This window comes from Wyeomyia smithii, chromosome 3 (genome assembly GCF_029784165.1).
Source record: "Wyeomyia smithii strain HCP4-BCI-WySm-NY-G18 chromosome 3, ASM2978416v1, whole genome shotgun sequence".
Classification (NCBI taxonomy): domain Eukaryota; kingdom Metazoa; phylum Arthropoda; class Insecta; order Diptera; family Culicidae; genus Wyeomyia; species Wyeomyia smithii.
Window position 1 is genome coordinate 267,958,398 of NC_073696.1, and position 13,922 is coordinate 267,972,319.

General features: G+C 38.2%; 1 protein-coding gene across 2 annotated transcripts in view; it reads left to right on the forward strand.

Annotated features, from left to right (window-relative positions):
* The first annotated feature begins 236 nt into the window (after nucleotides 1-236).
* LOC129733124 (uncharacterized) overlaps nucleotides 237-13,922 on the forward strand; it is a 38,395-nt gene continuing 24,709 nt past the window's right edge. Inside the window, exon 1 of one of the 2 annotated variants that reach the window (XM_055694712.1) lies at nucleotides 237-544. In XM_055694712.1, coding sequence (XP_055550687.1) covers nucleotides 510-544 — 35 coding nt within the window. In that variant the 5' untranslated portion in view covers nucleotides 237-509. Of the gene's footprint in view, nucleotides 545-1,981; nucleotides 2,253-13,922 lie in introns of those variants that run through there. The other variant, XM_055694714.1, reaches the window with a different exon arrangement.

Sequence of the window (13,922 nt, forward strand, 5' to 3'; positions counted from 1 at the left end):
AGCAACATGCCTTCTCTTATCAACTCATTCGAGTGACCACACTTTCTTTCGACACATCGCACAATTCGCGACTACGAAGTTGAAAGAGATTTTAAAGGCTATTCGCACCTAGGCGAACTCTCATATGCAAATGTCAAAATGTGTGTGATGACAAAAGCAAAAATAATTCCTTCCTTCTTTTTCTCATGCAAAAACCCAACAAATATCAGCACCTTCGTAGTCGCGAATCTAAGCAACCATTTTATTTCCTGTAGGTTGAAACAAGCAGCATTTCATTTGAGTCAGTAATTTGTGTTTCAGTTGATTTTCGCGAGTGGAAAAGGTTGTACCATGTATTCCAGAATGGGCCAAATGGGAAACTATTTGAAACGTTGAGTTTTCTACCGTCTGCAACATATTAGAGATAGAGGCATCTCCTACTCTAATCCACAGCCCCATAATCTCCAGTCCACGTCGAAGGTATAGATAATAACATACCACGTTTCAAATGACGTGAACGGAATCAGGACATGCAAAATAGTGATAGGAATGAGAGAGCTCCGAGGTAACTACACCTAATTTATTCGACATGATTTGTTGATTCGACGTATTTACTAACTACTGTAAACAATCTCGCCAATGTGCTTAAAATAAAAACATTCCACTTATTCCTGGTTTCGGTAGTGATTTATTGTTTATAATATTTCGCGACGCACCATAGTTACTCATTTGCAATTAAAAACGTTAGGCTACTCAAATAAAAATGAACTGCGGTTACTTATATGAAATGTTTACCAAAACGAAACGGTTGGGAACTGTTTCATTTGAAACAGAGTGATTATGCTATTCATTTTCATTGTATATTCTCGATTGAGTATGAAATTTTACCGCAGTAACCACGGCAGTAGCAGTAGGGTACCGTCTGCCGGGGTGATATTAAGCCACGGGGGTGAGATTGAGCCAAAACGGGAAATGTTTGTATGTTAAATTACCTAAGATTTCCAAAACCTAATACCTCAAATTCAATACTTTATGAAACATAACATATTTATTCATAACTTAAAATGGAATATAGATAATATCAGTGAACTGTTTCGTTTAAAGAATGTTTCAAAGTTAAGGGTGAAAAACATGCGCATATAACGTTATCCAAAAATGTCCCAAGAAAACCAACCCGATCAAGAAATCACATCAACTTACTGCTCAGTTGGTACGTTAGGATGTCGTTTCCAATGTGTTGAGGAAATATTATGCAATGTTACCCCGCTGATCAATGAAACCCCGTTTTTCAGTACAAAATATTGATTAGAGAATATGATTTCTTTTACACCTTCAAAGGCCATCCACCTCAGATGCATAGCACACAATTAGGAAATAGCAAATCACATGTGTTAATTGCCGCGCAAGCGACCGAAAATTATTCCATTCTTAACTTCCCGCCTTCGGTGCCGTCTTCGCTGGCCCGCAACTCAGCGAAGCTGTTGAAATGGTACCAACTGCCCTATTCACTTTGTGCCTTGAACGTATACATAATGAAAGATTGAACGAAATAAACGAGCGCTGCTATAGCGAATGACCGCCACCTAGGAACTAAAAAAATGTTCAATTCCACTTTGACTGCTCTTTCTCCGGGCGATCGCTGTACTATGCCGAGCAGACAAGTTGACTGCGGAAGGCGATCGCATTCGTGTTTTAACAGTCAACTTGCGATCCTTTACAAAGCACTGGCAGCAACATGCCTTCTCTTATCAACTCATTCGAGTGACCACACTTTCTTTCGACACATCGCACAATTCGCGACTACGAAGTTGAAAGAGATTTCAAAGGCTATTCGCACCTAGGCGAACTCTCATATGCAAATGTCAAAATGTGTGTGATGACAAAAGCAAAAATAATTCCTTCCTTCTTTTTCTCATGCAAAAACCAAACAAATATCAGCACCTTCGTAGTCGCGAATCTAAGCAACTATTTTATTCCCTGTAGGTTGAAACAAGCAGCATTTCATTTGAGTCAGTAATTTGTGTTTCAGTTGATTTTCGCGAGTGGAAAAGGTTGTACCATGTATTCCAGAATGGGCCAAATGGGAAACTATTTGAAACGTTGAGTTTTCTACCGTCTGCAACATATTAGAGATAGAGGCATCTCCTATTCTAATCCACAGCCCCATAATCTCCAGTCCACGTCGAAGGTATAGATAATAACATACCACGTTTCAAATGACGTGAACGGAATCAGGACATACAAAATAGTGATAGGAATGAGAGAGCTCCGAGGTAACTACACCTAATTTATTCGACATGATTTGTTGATTCGACGTATTTACTAACTACTGTAAACAATCTCGCCAATGTGCTTAAAATAAAAACATTCCACTTATTCCTGGTTTCGGTAGTGATTTATTGTTTATAATATTTCGCGACGCACCATAGTTACTCATTTGCAATTAAAAACGTTAAGCTACTCAAATAAAAATGAACTGCGGTTACTTATATGACATCAAAAACTCACTTAAAAGCTCTAAATTTGATATTATAGTCAGACATCTGCACTCGAAAACTCATTTATTTCAATCACCTACCTCAGAAAACAAAATCCGCGCATTGTTCAATTGTAGCGGGCCTGAAAGCCACACTCCCAACTTTGCGTTTCCGCTCCCCGTATCTTCAAGCAAGTGGCTTAAGCGCCACCTCAAAGAGGACCACCTGCCTGTCTTGGCTTGCCCGGCCAGAAACTCCGCCTCAGGGCGGGTCAGGAGAAGGAACTGGGGGAAACGAAAAGGCAGATCAGGTAATCCGTCTCGAACGATGATATAACCCTCAACTATACCGCAGAATTTCGCGAAAATAACCCCAAAGCCTCAAAACACCGAGCTCGTGATTATCCTCACTGGACCAATTCATAACGATCAGATTGCTGCCCAGTTTAGCGAAACCAGAGTGCGGGGACTGTATTCCCAAGAAGTCCACTTGGAGTACCAAAATACACAAGACTGGAAACGATCGCGAGACGTGAGACACCTTTACATAACCTAAATTACACTAAACATTACTTCAAACAGGGAAACGCGCTATATTAATTTTACACAAATATATTTACAAATATTCTCTAATTAAATTTTGGCCATCTAAACTAACGGATTACACTATAGTGTGCGTGGGTGGAGAATTTAATGGCTACGCCATAAAGCTATCTGAAGGGTGGGGTCTTGGCTAAACTTGATTTATATCAACCTGCGCAGGGATTTATATAGCTAGCGTACTCACTCGGCAATGGCTACCTGACCTTCTTAATTCCATACGGCAATCATCAAACAGCTTATCACCATCAAGTTCCTCAAAATTTTAGAAGTAAAAAAATGGTATTTAAAAGTATAGAAATAAATACTACTAGTTAGTGATCTACACGCTCTGGCTGATACTTTACACAAATGTTTCAATGGGCTAAAAATGTCGTATTGTGCTAACGTATGCGTTAAAAAAAATGGACTTTTTTCGGATGTTAGTAAAAAAATAACTAAGACAGATAATTGAGTTTCATAAATTTCCTATGGAAGGTAATTATGTTAGCTTACTTGCAAAAAAATCTACGATTTGCGTGCGGCCTTCCGGCAGTTAACCGGAACATTCGCCATGGCGGACGAAAACATGCGTGTAGTCATGTTTTTTAATTCTTTTTTTTGTTTTGTTTATTAATTCCTCCTGAAATTTCGCGACAAAATTGTTAAAGTAGATCTTACGCTTCAGGCTTGCCAGAAATCCTCGATGAGACGCAACTTGGGAATGTTGGGCGGGTTCGCCAACTTGGGTATCACATCGACATTTAGCCGTTCCATCTCCTTAAACAATCGCCTCGAATAGTGAGCCGACTCCAGATCCGGCCAAAACACCGTGTCTTCGGCCTTTTTTGGAATTTTTTGGTGAACGACGCAACTTCCGGTAGGTACTTCGTACTCGTGCTGGGACTATTCGGATTAAAATATCCGGATATCCGGCATCGGATATCCGACAAATATCCCAACTCCGGATCAAACGGATATTCGGATATTATCCGACAGGACATCCGGATTTCCGGATAGTCGGATATCCGAATATCCGGATTTTGTATCCGAACATAGTTTAAAGAGAATTATGTAAATAATTACTTACGAGGGGATGGGGGATTGTGAAAAAAGTCATTTTTCGTGTTACCATGTTCGCCTGACATGTATGTCCATGTTCGCCAAGCACTGTTTGATCGGTTGCACAGACCTCCAGGCTAAGCGCACGCAGCGATGTAGCAAACTTTGCCCTCGGTCTTCCTCTTCAGTATCCTTTGGAGCTTCTTGTCGCTCATGGTCGGCGGCCGTCCGGAACCGGGCTTTCTTTCAATGCTTTGATTGGTGTCCAATAGTGCCATGATGTTGTAGATGCCGGAACAGGCGTATGCGGTGTCCACGAACTGCCGCACGATGTCCATTTTCGACGCGGCGGGGTACCGTTATTTAAACGCACAAATCAAATTTTTTCTGATGACTCATGGGTTAATATGATTGTTGCTGCATGCGTAGTTTCGTCAGTGCGTGTAAAGGTAAACTTATGAAAATTTGACAATTTTTGTCTATTTTTTTAGCGCAAACGTTATTAGAGTTATTGAAAACCAAATTCTGCACCAATTTCAACAATTAGGGGGGGGGGGCAACGCCCCCCCCTGTCCCCCTCTGGCTACGCCTATGCCTAGGTTACCAATTTTGCACGTAAACAACTACAGCGGATATCTAGGTAACCTACTACAACGGGCTGCGGCTACGTTTATTCATTTTAATGTGATTCATTCATGATTAACAGTGTGATGAATATGGGGGCGTCGTGAGATGAATAATTGAGCAGTGAACAGTTTTGAGATGGATATGGAAGCGTTGTACAAAATGGTTTGTTTACAAAATTCAGGATAAATCTAGCTAAGTTTACTAAATATACAATACTGAACGATTCTATAAGAGCACGTAAGCATATTTTGTTTATTTGTTCAATGATTTCATGAAAATTTGTTGTTTAATCCGTGCATTCTTCGTGAATATCGGCTTAATGAGATGAATAATGGAGCAGTTCCCCTAAATAGCACGTTCAGGATTGATATCCGAATGATTGTTACGCGATACGATTTTTTCCATCCTTGGCAGTGATTGATATTTTTCAGTTCAGAAATCATCATTTATAATGAACATATCGAAAAAAGCACATTTCCAATAGAATGAGTGGATTTCAAGGGTGGTCAATTTCATTCCGATTTATCTCATAGTACCTTATAGAATTCTCGAATTTATTTCATGAGGAAGACGATAGAAATTTCACCAATAGCCATAGAGGTTTTCTAGAGCCTACACCAGTATTTGTTTTAAAATTATACTATTTCGGGAAAAATGTACATGAAGCTACTGAATTGGAAATTATTATAAAAATTGATCAATTTCACCCTGTTCCATGGTAACCTAATAATTATAGAGTGTTGTTGTAGGATAAGCGTCCACATCGAATGCATTGAAATGAATCCAATTCAAAACTAACTATGCGAAAAAAATTCTCAAGCCTTAGAAATTTTCCCTGATGACTTTATTAATTCCCTGATATTCCCTGATTTCCCTGATCGAAAAATTAAATCCCTGATATTCCCTGATTCTCCCGGTTTTTCCCGGTAGTCGCCACCCTGCTTAAAACTTCGTTCGGAAAATTCGTTCAATAGGTAGGATAACACTGATGCTCACCTAATTTTTTAACCCGCTTTTTCGAGTGCATTTGGCGAAATAAGACCTGTGAAACAGGAGGAGTGAAACGACCCGGTGACAAGCTATTTCATTCGCACTCCTGCTCAACATGTCGGCAACAAGCTCGACGGGCTTTGGTAAAATATATAACTGTGTTATTCAGGCCGAAGAGCAACCCATTTACACATTCACAATTGGGTTGTTTAGCTGCATTTTCAAGCAAATAATGATTTAAATAAAATCTATCGTTATCCCTAAAAATTTCAATTTAAAACAAGTCGAAATCTGCTCGAAATCGCTACAATAACAGTTCGCCCATGTACCAACTGACATTCATGCGATTTAGTGCGATTTTTATTCTTCATCAGAAAATTGAAGAAAAATGATATTAAATCACGTTTGCTAAGAAAATTACACTGCTGTAGCTGATATATAAAAACCAGAAATATGTGAATAGCTAAACAACCCTTCAATTAGGACATGCTGTTAGAACTACGACAATTACTCAGAACTGCTCACATTTTTTCTACTTGTTTTCTGATTTAATCTTTGTCTTGCCACACGGTTTAAACAATAAACAGATATTTCCATGTTTTCCACGAAGATTTTTCTGAGTGGATTTTTACGAGCGCTTTTTACACGAAGTCTCTGACTAACGTGGATTCTCGCATTTACGAGTTTTTTGGCGTTTTTTCACGCGGATAATATGCGGGAAATATCGTTCGCAAAACTAATATGGTACAATTACATTATCCTAGCGATGAGGATACTGAAAAGTGTCTTTATTGCTAAGGAACTCGGCATGACCATCAATGAACGATCAAAGCGCTTTTTTTGCAGAAATGCTTAAAAGGGCTGAGCCACCCTCGACAGGAAACATTTTTCACGTTGACTAACGTCTATATCGAAGTTAGGCGCCTGAATTTGAAAATCTAGTAATTCAACCAGAGAAAACCAGGAAAAAGTGGTCAGGTTTTGAGCACTTATATATCAGTCATTTCTTTTCAGAATTTCGAGGTTTTGGCATCAACCGATCAGAAATTCTTTTACGGTTAAATGTATGTAACAAAAATAACCTGTTGTTTGAGATACACTATTGAAAAAATGATAAATAACATCGATTGTCTAAATCATACCGAGCAACCATCACCACCTCTCTTCACAAGCACAGTCGACACTAACGGATACAACCGATGTGACTTTGTAAACGAGTTGTTGTTGTTGTTGTTCACTGGAGGTCGCTTTCTGTTCCTGATAGTTTTTAGAGCTATGTTGTAATTTACGAACCAGAGACAAACTGGAAAGAACTTGTAATAAAGGCGGAGTCTTACAAGTTGCAAGACTCCGCCCTTATATCAAGTTTCTTCCTGTCTCTGGTTCGTAATGCGAATGCACAAAATATTAGTTTCATTTCATGTTGGCAGTCGACGGAGCCGGACCGATAGAGCTCTCGCACACGCAGCTTTATACCTAACACACGAAGGCTTAAATGTAAATCCTTCAAAAACCACTATCGTCCCATTTACACGTAGAAAAAAAACTATGCTTAATGATATTAGGCTAAAAGGTGAGCTTCTTAAACTCTCAGATAACGTCAAATACCTTGGAGTAATTCTTGACAAAAAACTTAACTGGAATACACATCTAGAGCAGGCAATAAAAAAAGCTACAAATACTCTATGGATATGTAATAAAACTTTTGGTAAACAATGGGGACTCAAACAGAAAATGATCCATTGGATTTATTCGGCTATTGTGAGATCCAGAATTACCTACGCTTCACTAGTCTGGTGGACAAAAACAAGGGAGAAAGGTGCTCAAGATAAGTTGGAAAAACTTCAACGGCTAGCCACTCTCTCAATAACGGGTGCAATGAGAAGCCCACCCACCAAGGCATTGGAAGCTCTACTGTTTATGCTTCCACTGCATCAATTCATACAATTAGAAGCCGAAAAAAGTACCTTACGGATCGAAAGATCATTAAAGCTCTTTGAGGGTGATTTAACGGGTCATCTAGGTATTCTAAAAACTATTCGTATCCCCTAGTGATCAACAATAAAGACCGGATGGAGAAAAGATACAATTTTGAAAGACGATTTAGAATGTTTGAGCCTGAGCGTGATGTTTGGGAACGCGGTGGTCCTGATCTCCGCCCAGGATCAATCATATTCTACACAGATGGTTCGAAAATGAACGTAGGAAATACAGACACTCAAACATTTGCATGATGTCCGACAGTCAAGCAGCGTTGAAGGCTTTGAAGTCTGCGACACGACATCACAACTAGTTTGGGAGTGTGTTCAATCACTCCAAACACTGGGTTGTAATAATCAAGTAGACATATACTGGGTTCCTGGTCACTGTGGAATAGTTGGGAACGAAAGAGCCGATGAACTGGCAAGACTTGGATCGTCTCATCAGTTCATAGAACCAGAACCCTTCTGTGGTCTATCCGCTTGTTCCTTTAGAATGGAACTAAAAGCACGGGAATCTCTGAAAGTGGAATCCAACTGGACAAACACCTTCATCGGTAGGCAGTCGAAACGTTTCATCACTCCGAACGTTTCTATGACTCGTAAAATACTGGATCTTTCAAAAAAAAAACCTAAATTAATCCACCTAGCAGTCAGACTCAGCCTATCTCATTCAGACTTATTATTTGTAAAAACAGATTTACATGAATCCAATAAATGTTTATCCACTCTTTGGGTTCTAAAATATTGATGTTGTAATTAAAGTCTAAAATATGAAATTTGACGTAATGTTAGTACTTAAGAAATAGCGAAATAAATGCAATGATTCCTAATTTCGAACAATTTAATCACGAGCGATGCCGGGAACGTTCAGATAGTACGATACCACATTTAAATCATGTTGAGGCCATATATATTGATCGAAGCATGTAAAGTGTTGAATAGTCTTTGAATTTCTTTTCTTTCTAAAACTTTTAAACAGCATATCAAATTGTTATGAAGTTTGTTATTTGTAAGTTTGAGAGATGACTCATTTGTATGACACTAGTTATGTTCAAATAAGTCCTGTAACACTTGAGATAATAGACTTTCGTTGTTTTACAAATTAAAACATAACGCTTGCTTAAGTTTGATTACAATCAAATGAAAAGGTAACGTATGGGGCAGCCAAACTTTGAAACCACGTGTTCAATCATAATTCATCAGTTAACCCTTAACTAGCACGTTCATCTGATATCAATATTGTTCAAATCGGTTGTGTAGTTTCTAAGATAATGAAGTTTCGTGATTTTCACATTTCGATACATTACAGACGAAGTTACAGACCGATTACTGCAAAATTCAATAGGGTGTTATGAGGTAGGTAGACCTTTTATTTGATACTAATTCTGTGGAAATCGGGTCAACCATCTCTGAGAAAAGTGAGTGAGTCCAAGTAAGTTGTCTTGGAATATGTTTCTTTTCATAGCTGAATTTCACATTTTTAAACATAACAGGCAAAGTAATAATCCGTTTGTAAAAAAAAAATCATTAGGGTCTTATGGGGCAACAAGACCCTTCATATGACACTAATTTTATAAAAATCGGGCCAGCCATCTCTGAGAAACATGAGTGAGATTAAATAGTCTCCAGAACACGTTTCTTTCCATAACTTCTGAACCAGATGTTCAATCTTCATAAAATTCAAAAGTTAAGGGTTTTTAAGGTAGCCCGTTCATTTGAAACTAATTTTCATCAAATCAGATGTGTGGTTTCTGAGATATTGATGTTTCGTGATTTTTACACTTTGATACATAACCTCTAAACTACAGATTACAATAAAATTCAATAGGGTCTTGTAGGGCAACTAGACCTTTCATTCGCAATTAATTTCATTGAAATCTGTTCGGTCAGACCATCTTTGAGAATAGTGAGTGCGAAAAAAGGTGCACATTCACACGTACACACCCACACACAAACATATACACCTATACATGCTTATATGCAAAAAATGCTCGATTCGTCTAACTGAGTCGAGTAGTATATGACATTCGGCCATTTGGATCACTTTTCTACCTTTTAATTAGCCAGTGATCGTTAGGAGGAAGTCAATATGTTTACTTTCATTATGTGATTTCACATTTTCATGAACAACGGGCAAAGTTACAATCCGATTGCAATGAAATTCAATAGCAACCTATGGGGCAACTAGACCTTTCATTTGACACTAATTTTGTGAAAATCGGTTCAGCCATCTCGGAGAAAAATGAGTGAGTTTAAACAACCTCAGGATAACTTTTTTTTACATAACTTTTGAACCATATGTTCAATCATTACGAAAGTCAAAAGTTAAGGGTTCTGGAGACAGCCCGATCATTTGAAACCAATTTTATTAAAATCGGTTGTGTTGTTTCTGAGATATTGATGTTTCGTGATTTTTACATTTTGATACATAACCTCTAAATTAAAAATACAATGAAATTCAATAGCAACCTTTGGCGCAACTAGACCTTTCATTTGCAATTAATTTCATGAAAATCGGTCCAGCCATCTCTAAGAAAAGTGAGTGAGAAAAAAAAGTTGCACATACATACACACAAACACACACACACACACACATACACACATACATACATACATACAGAAAATGCTCAGTTCGTCGAAAGGGGTCGAGTGGTATATGACATTCGGCCATTGGGACCACTTTTATACCTTTGGTTTTTCCAGTGATTGCTATACCTTTCTAGGAGAAAGGCAAAAAGATCTAAGCACGTATACTGGTTTAAAAACAGGGCATTGTCCGAGCCGTTATCATTTGAAGGTTATGGAAAAACTTCAAGATGATACATGTCGAGTATGTGGCCTGGAAAAAGAAGACTCGGGACATCTGTTATGCCGATGTCCGGCAATTTTTATCAAAAGACATAAGTTCTTCGAGAGAGGTCTTCTGGAACCCTCTGAAATCTGGAGAACAAATCCCAGTACGGTTGTTCGCTTCATACGAAGTATAATACCGGACTTGACAAATGCTATTGGCCAGACTGTAACGACCACTTCCAATAGTGATGCGTTATCCTGACTTAGCAAAAATTAGAAAGGGGGAATATGTCACAAAATATCAAAAAATTGGTCGCAGTGACGAAAATACCCAACACGAAAAAAAAACACGTTCAGTTTTGTGTTTTGGAATGCTGTTATTCTGTATGTATGTTATGCTGTTATTCTGTAGTGGCGAATGAAGGCAGATAGCAGACAAGCAACAGTATAATAACATCACGGTGTTGCGTGTTACTGTGCAAAGGATTTTGACACGCGCTTTGTGTTTTATGTATAATTCATTCCATGACTATACCGATACCACACGAACGTTGGATGCTGATCGTGACGGAGAAAATAAAGCCGGGTTTCAATTTCTGGGTTATCGCGCTGGGCGCGTTGATACTTAAGCACCTGTCTATCTGGCGGCTGTTATGAAGTTATCGGTAGCTGCAGGTTTATTGGAAATGGCAGGTAATTCTACTAGAGAAAACGGGAGTACTAGAATCATCGGCGAGTGGTTATCCAAAATGATGATAAACGAACAAACTTGTCAGTGTTGCTACTGTTGTGAGATATAATTGCACCTTTTGGTGCTTTACAATTATGTGATTGGAGTAGCTAAGATTTTTCATCTTGTGTAACAGATGGAGAACCGCAAATTCCAGCATTTGCAAGCCGAGAAAAAATCAACATTGCCTCAAGAACGTGGCCCTGAGAAGGGCCGGTTATAATTTATTCTTCTTTTGACATCACAGCAGAACGGGAACATTTTCTTCTTTTAAGCCGCGCAACACGACACAATACATGTTATTTTGTTGCCTTTATGAGAGTTCTATCGGTCCGGCTCGACGAATGTCCACAAGAAATCATTTTTGTACATCCGTGTTACTAAACTGAGGAAAAACTCCAGGAACTGAAAATAAAGGTGGAGCTTAACAAACGATCGCTCTGAGCCAGAATGAATGAGATTTTTTTTTTCGTAAATTAGTATTACGACATACGAAATAAAATTTTTCGAATGTTGAAGAATGGTATAACTGAAAATATTTAAGTCACACCTCTTTTTACAGTTATACCATTGCACAACGTTAAGAAAATTTGTTCTGTCAGAGCAGATAACGCACGCTTTTTGACCATGAAGCATTGATACGATAGCTGAATGAAATTTGAATGGTGAAATGTAATGAATGGTTATCTCTAACTGTAACTGTTGTTTGATGCTGCTACAAATGCACAGCAGTGTGATGTTTATTACGATTTGTTGATACTGTGCATGACAAGCGGTATATACGAAACAAATCCGATTTCAAACAGAAAAGTTCGGCACGCTCTGTTCACAGTGCTGAGTCCGTTCTAGAAAATTCACAACACTTTATAAACAAGGATGTATCGTCTTGAAGAAGACGGTTATTGATTTTAAATGCATGCAGTTATTTGCTGGGCTGGGGCTAACCTAGCATAAGTTTTATCGATTTGATGTCAAACAATTTTTAAATTTAAAATTTTCGCTTGAATCGTTCTGGTCTCCAATTTCAGATAGTTTCGTTGAGTTTGCTTTTTACTTGGATAGAAAAAAATCACCCAATTCGCTGAATTAAATGATTGCCTTGGTAGTGCAGCTACGAACGTTAACGGTAATGTCTCAGCGTTCAGAAATGCACTCTAAGATAACATTTCAGCGAAAACTGGAGTTGCAATTCATTCTACTATTTGTTTTATTGGAATATAAGAATATCGTAGTTCAACGTCATGCGGTCGTATCTTGAATTCCACCCTCCTACTATTTTTTTCCTTTTTTCCAACCGAGGGTACATCTGACGATCCAGTCGAAGATTGTTCTTATACCATGCCAGAAGGATCTAGAAAGAGGAGACTTATTAACTTTCTTAATTTTTCTCGCAAAGGTCGTAAGATAACCCCTAGCAAAATGACCAATAAGCCAACTACAAAGGAAGCGGTGAAGAAACACCGACGCAAGTACCTCCCGGGTTTAATTTTAAATCAAACCAGGAGTACCCACCGCTTCCTGAGGCACCAAAAACCCCCCGTACACCCATTCCTCGATCACAAAACAGAAAACAAACAGGGTTCATGGAGTTCTCTGGTATTGTGGATTGGATATTTAAAACATTCATAATGCCAGATCCTCTTTAAAATATTCTTCTTGCCCTTCTTCCTACAATGAAAACCTTTTTGAAGCAACTCGCATCAAGTTGGCCCCTCATTTCAGCTATCATATCTTTCGATGACTAATACGTCGAAAGAGATTAGAAATTTCATCACTGTATTACAGTTGAATTGCATGAGGATCATCCCCAAATTCGATCTATTTTCAGCCATGTCCAAACCACCCTCTACACTGAGTGGCATATCTGAAACACGGCACGGCGTGTTTTGCAACTGCCACTGAGTGTTAGTATTGAATCGACAACACGTAGAGCGATAGCCGAACCACAACACTATGGTCGGAATGGTGAAATTTCACGACAAAAATCTGTATTTCGGAAACCATAGATGCTAGAAATTTCTTGTGATCTAGAAAGTTTCTCTACTAAGAAAAATCTATCTTTTGGTATGATCGGTTACTAGGGTGTTCTATTGTACTTAAAATAAAAATTGTAACTTTTTTATCTTACGACATAGAGCAATATTGTCTTCCACAAAATTATAGGTAATTTAATTTTATGAAACTTTGTTAAACAAATTATTCCTCAATCTTGTTTTTTCACTGGCAATTTTTCTAAATTCATTCGGAGTGGTTCGAAAACCCCTATTATTGCTCTAGTTTTTTCAGCTTTATTCGGATTTCAAAGCGGTGTTCGAGTGACTTTTAGGGCGTGAAAAACTGCATATTTTGACACCAATAGATAATTGATAACTATTTAAAGAAAAAAGTAACAGGTATTTTTTGTTCTTAAATGACACTTTTTGGGGGCACCCTACTCCCTTGTTTGCACATATTTTATATATATACATTTGCAACTGTTGCTGTATATGTACTGTATATAAAACTATTTATTGACATAAGAAGCGCTTTTTCATGCCCCAAAAGTCACTCGAACGAGTTTTCCGAATAAAAATCAAGTTGGAATAACTAGATGGTTTTGAATGTCAGATTAGCAAATTTTTGTGTGAAAACTCCAAGTTTTTAAATGCATTTTAAGCCTAAAGGGCACAAAAGTTGACAAATTCTACAACATGGATTTTGAAGG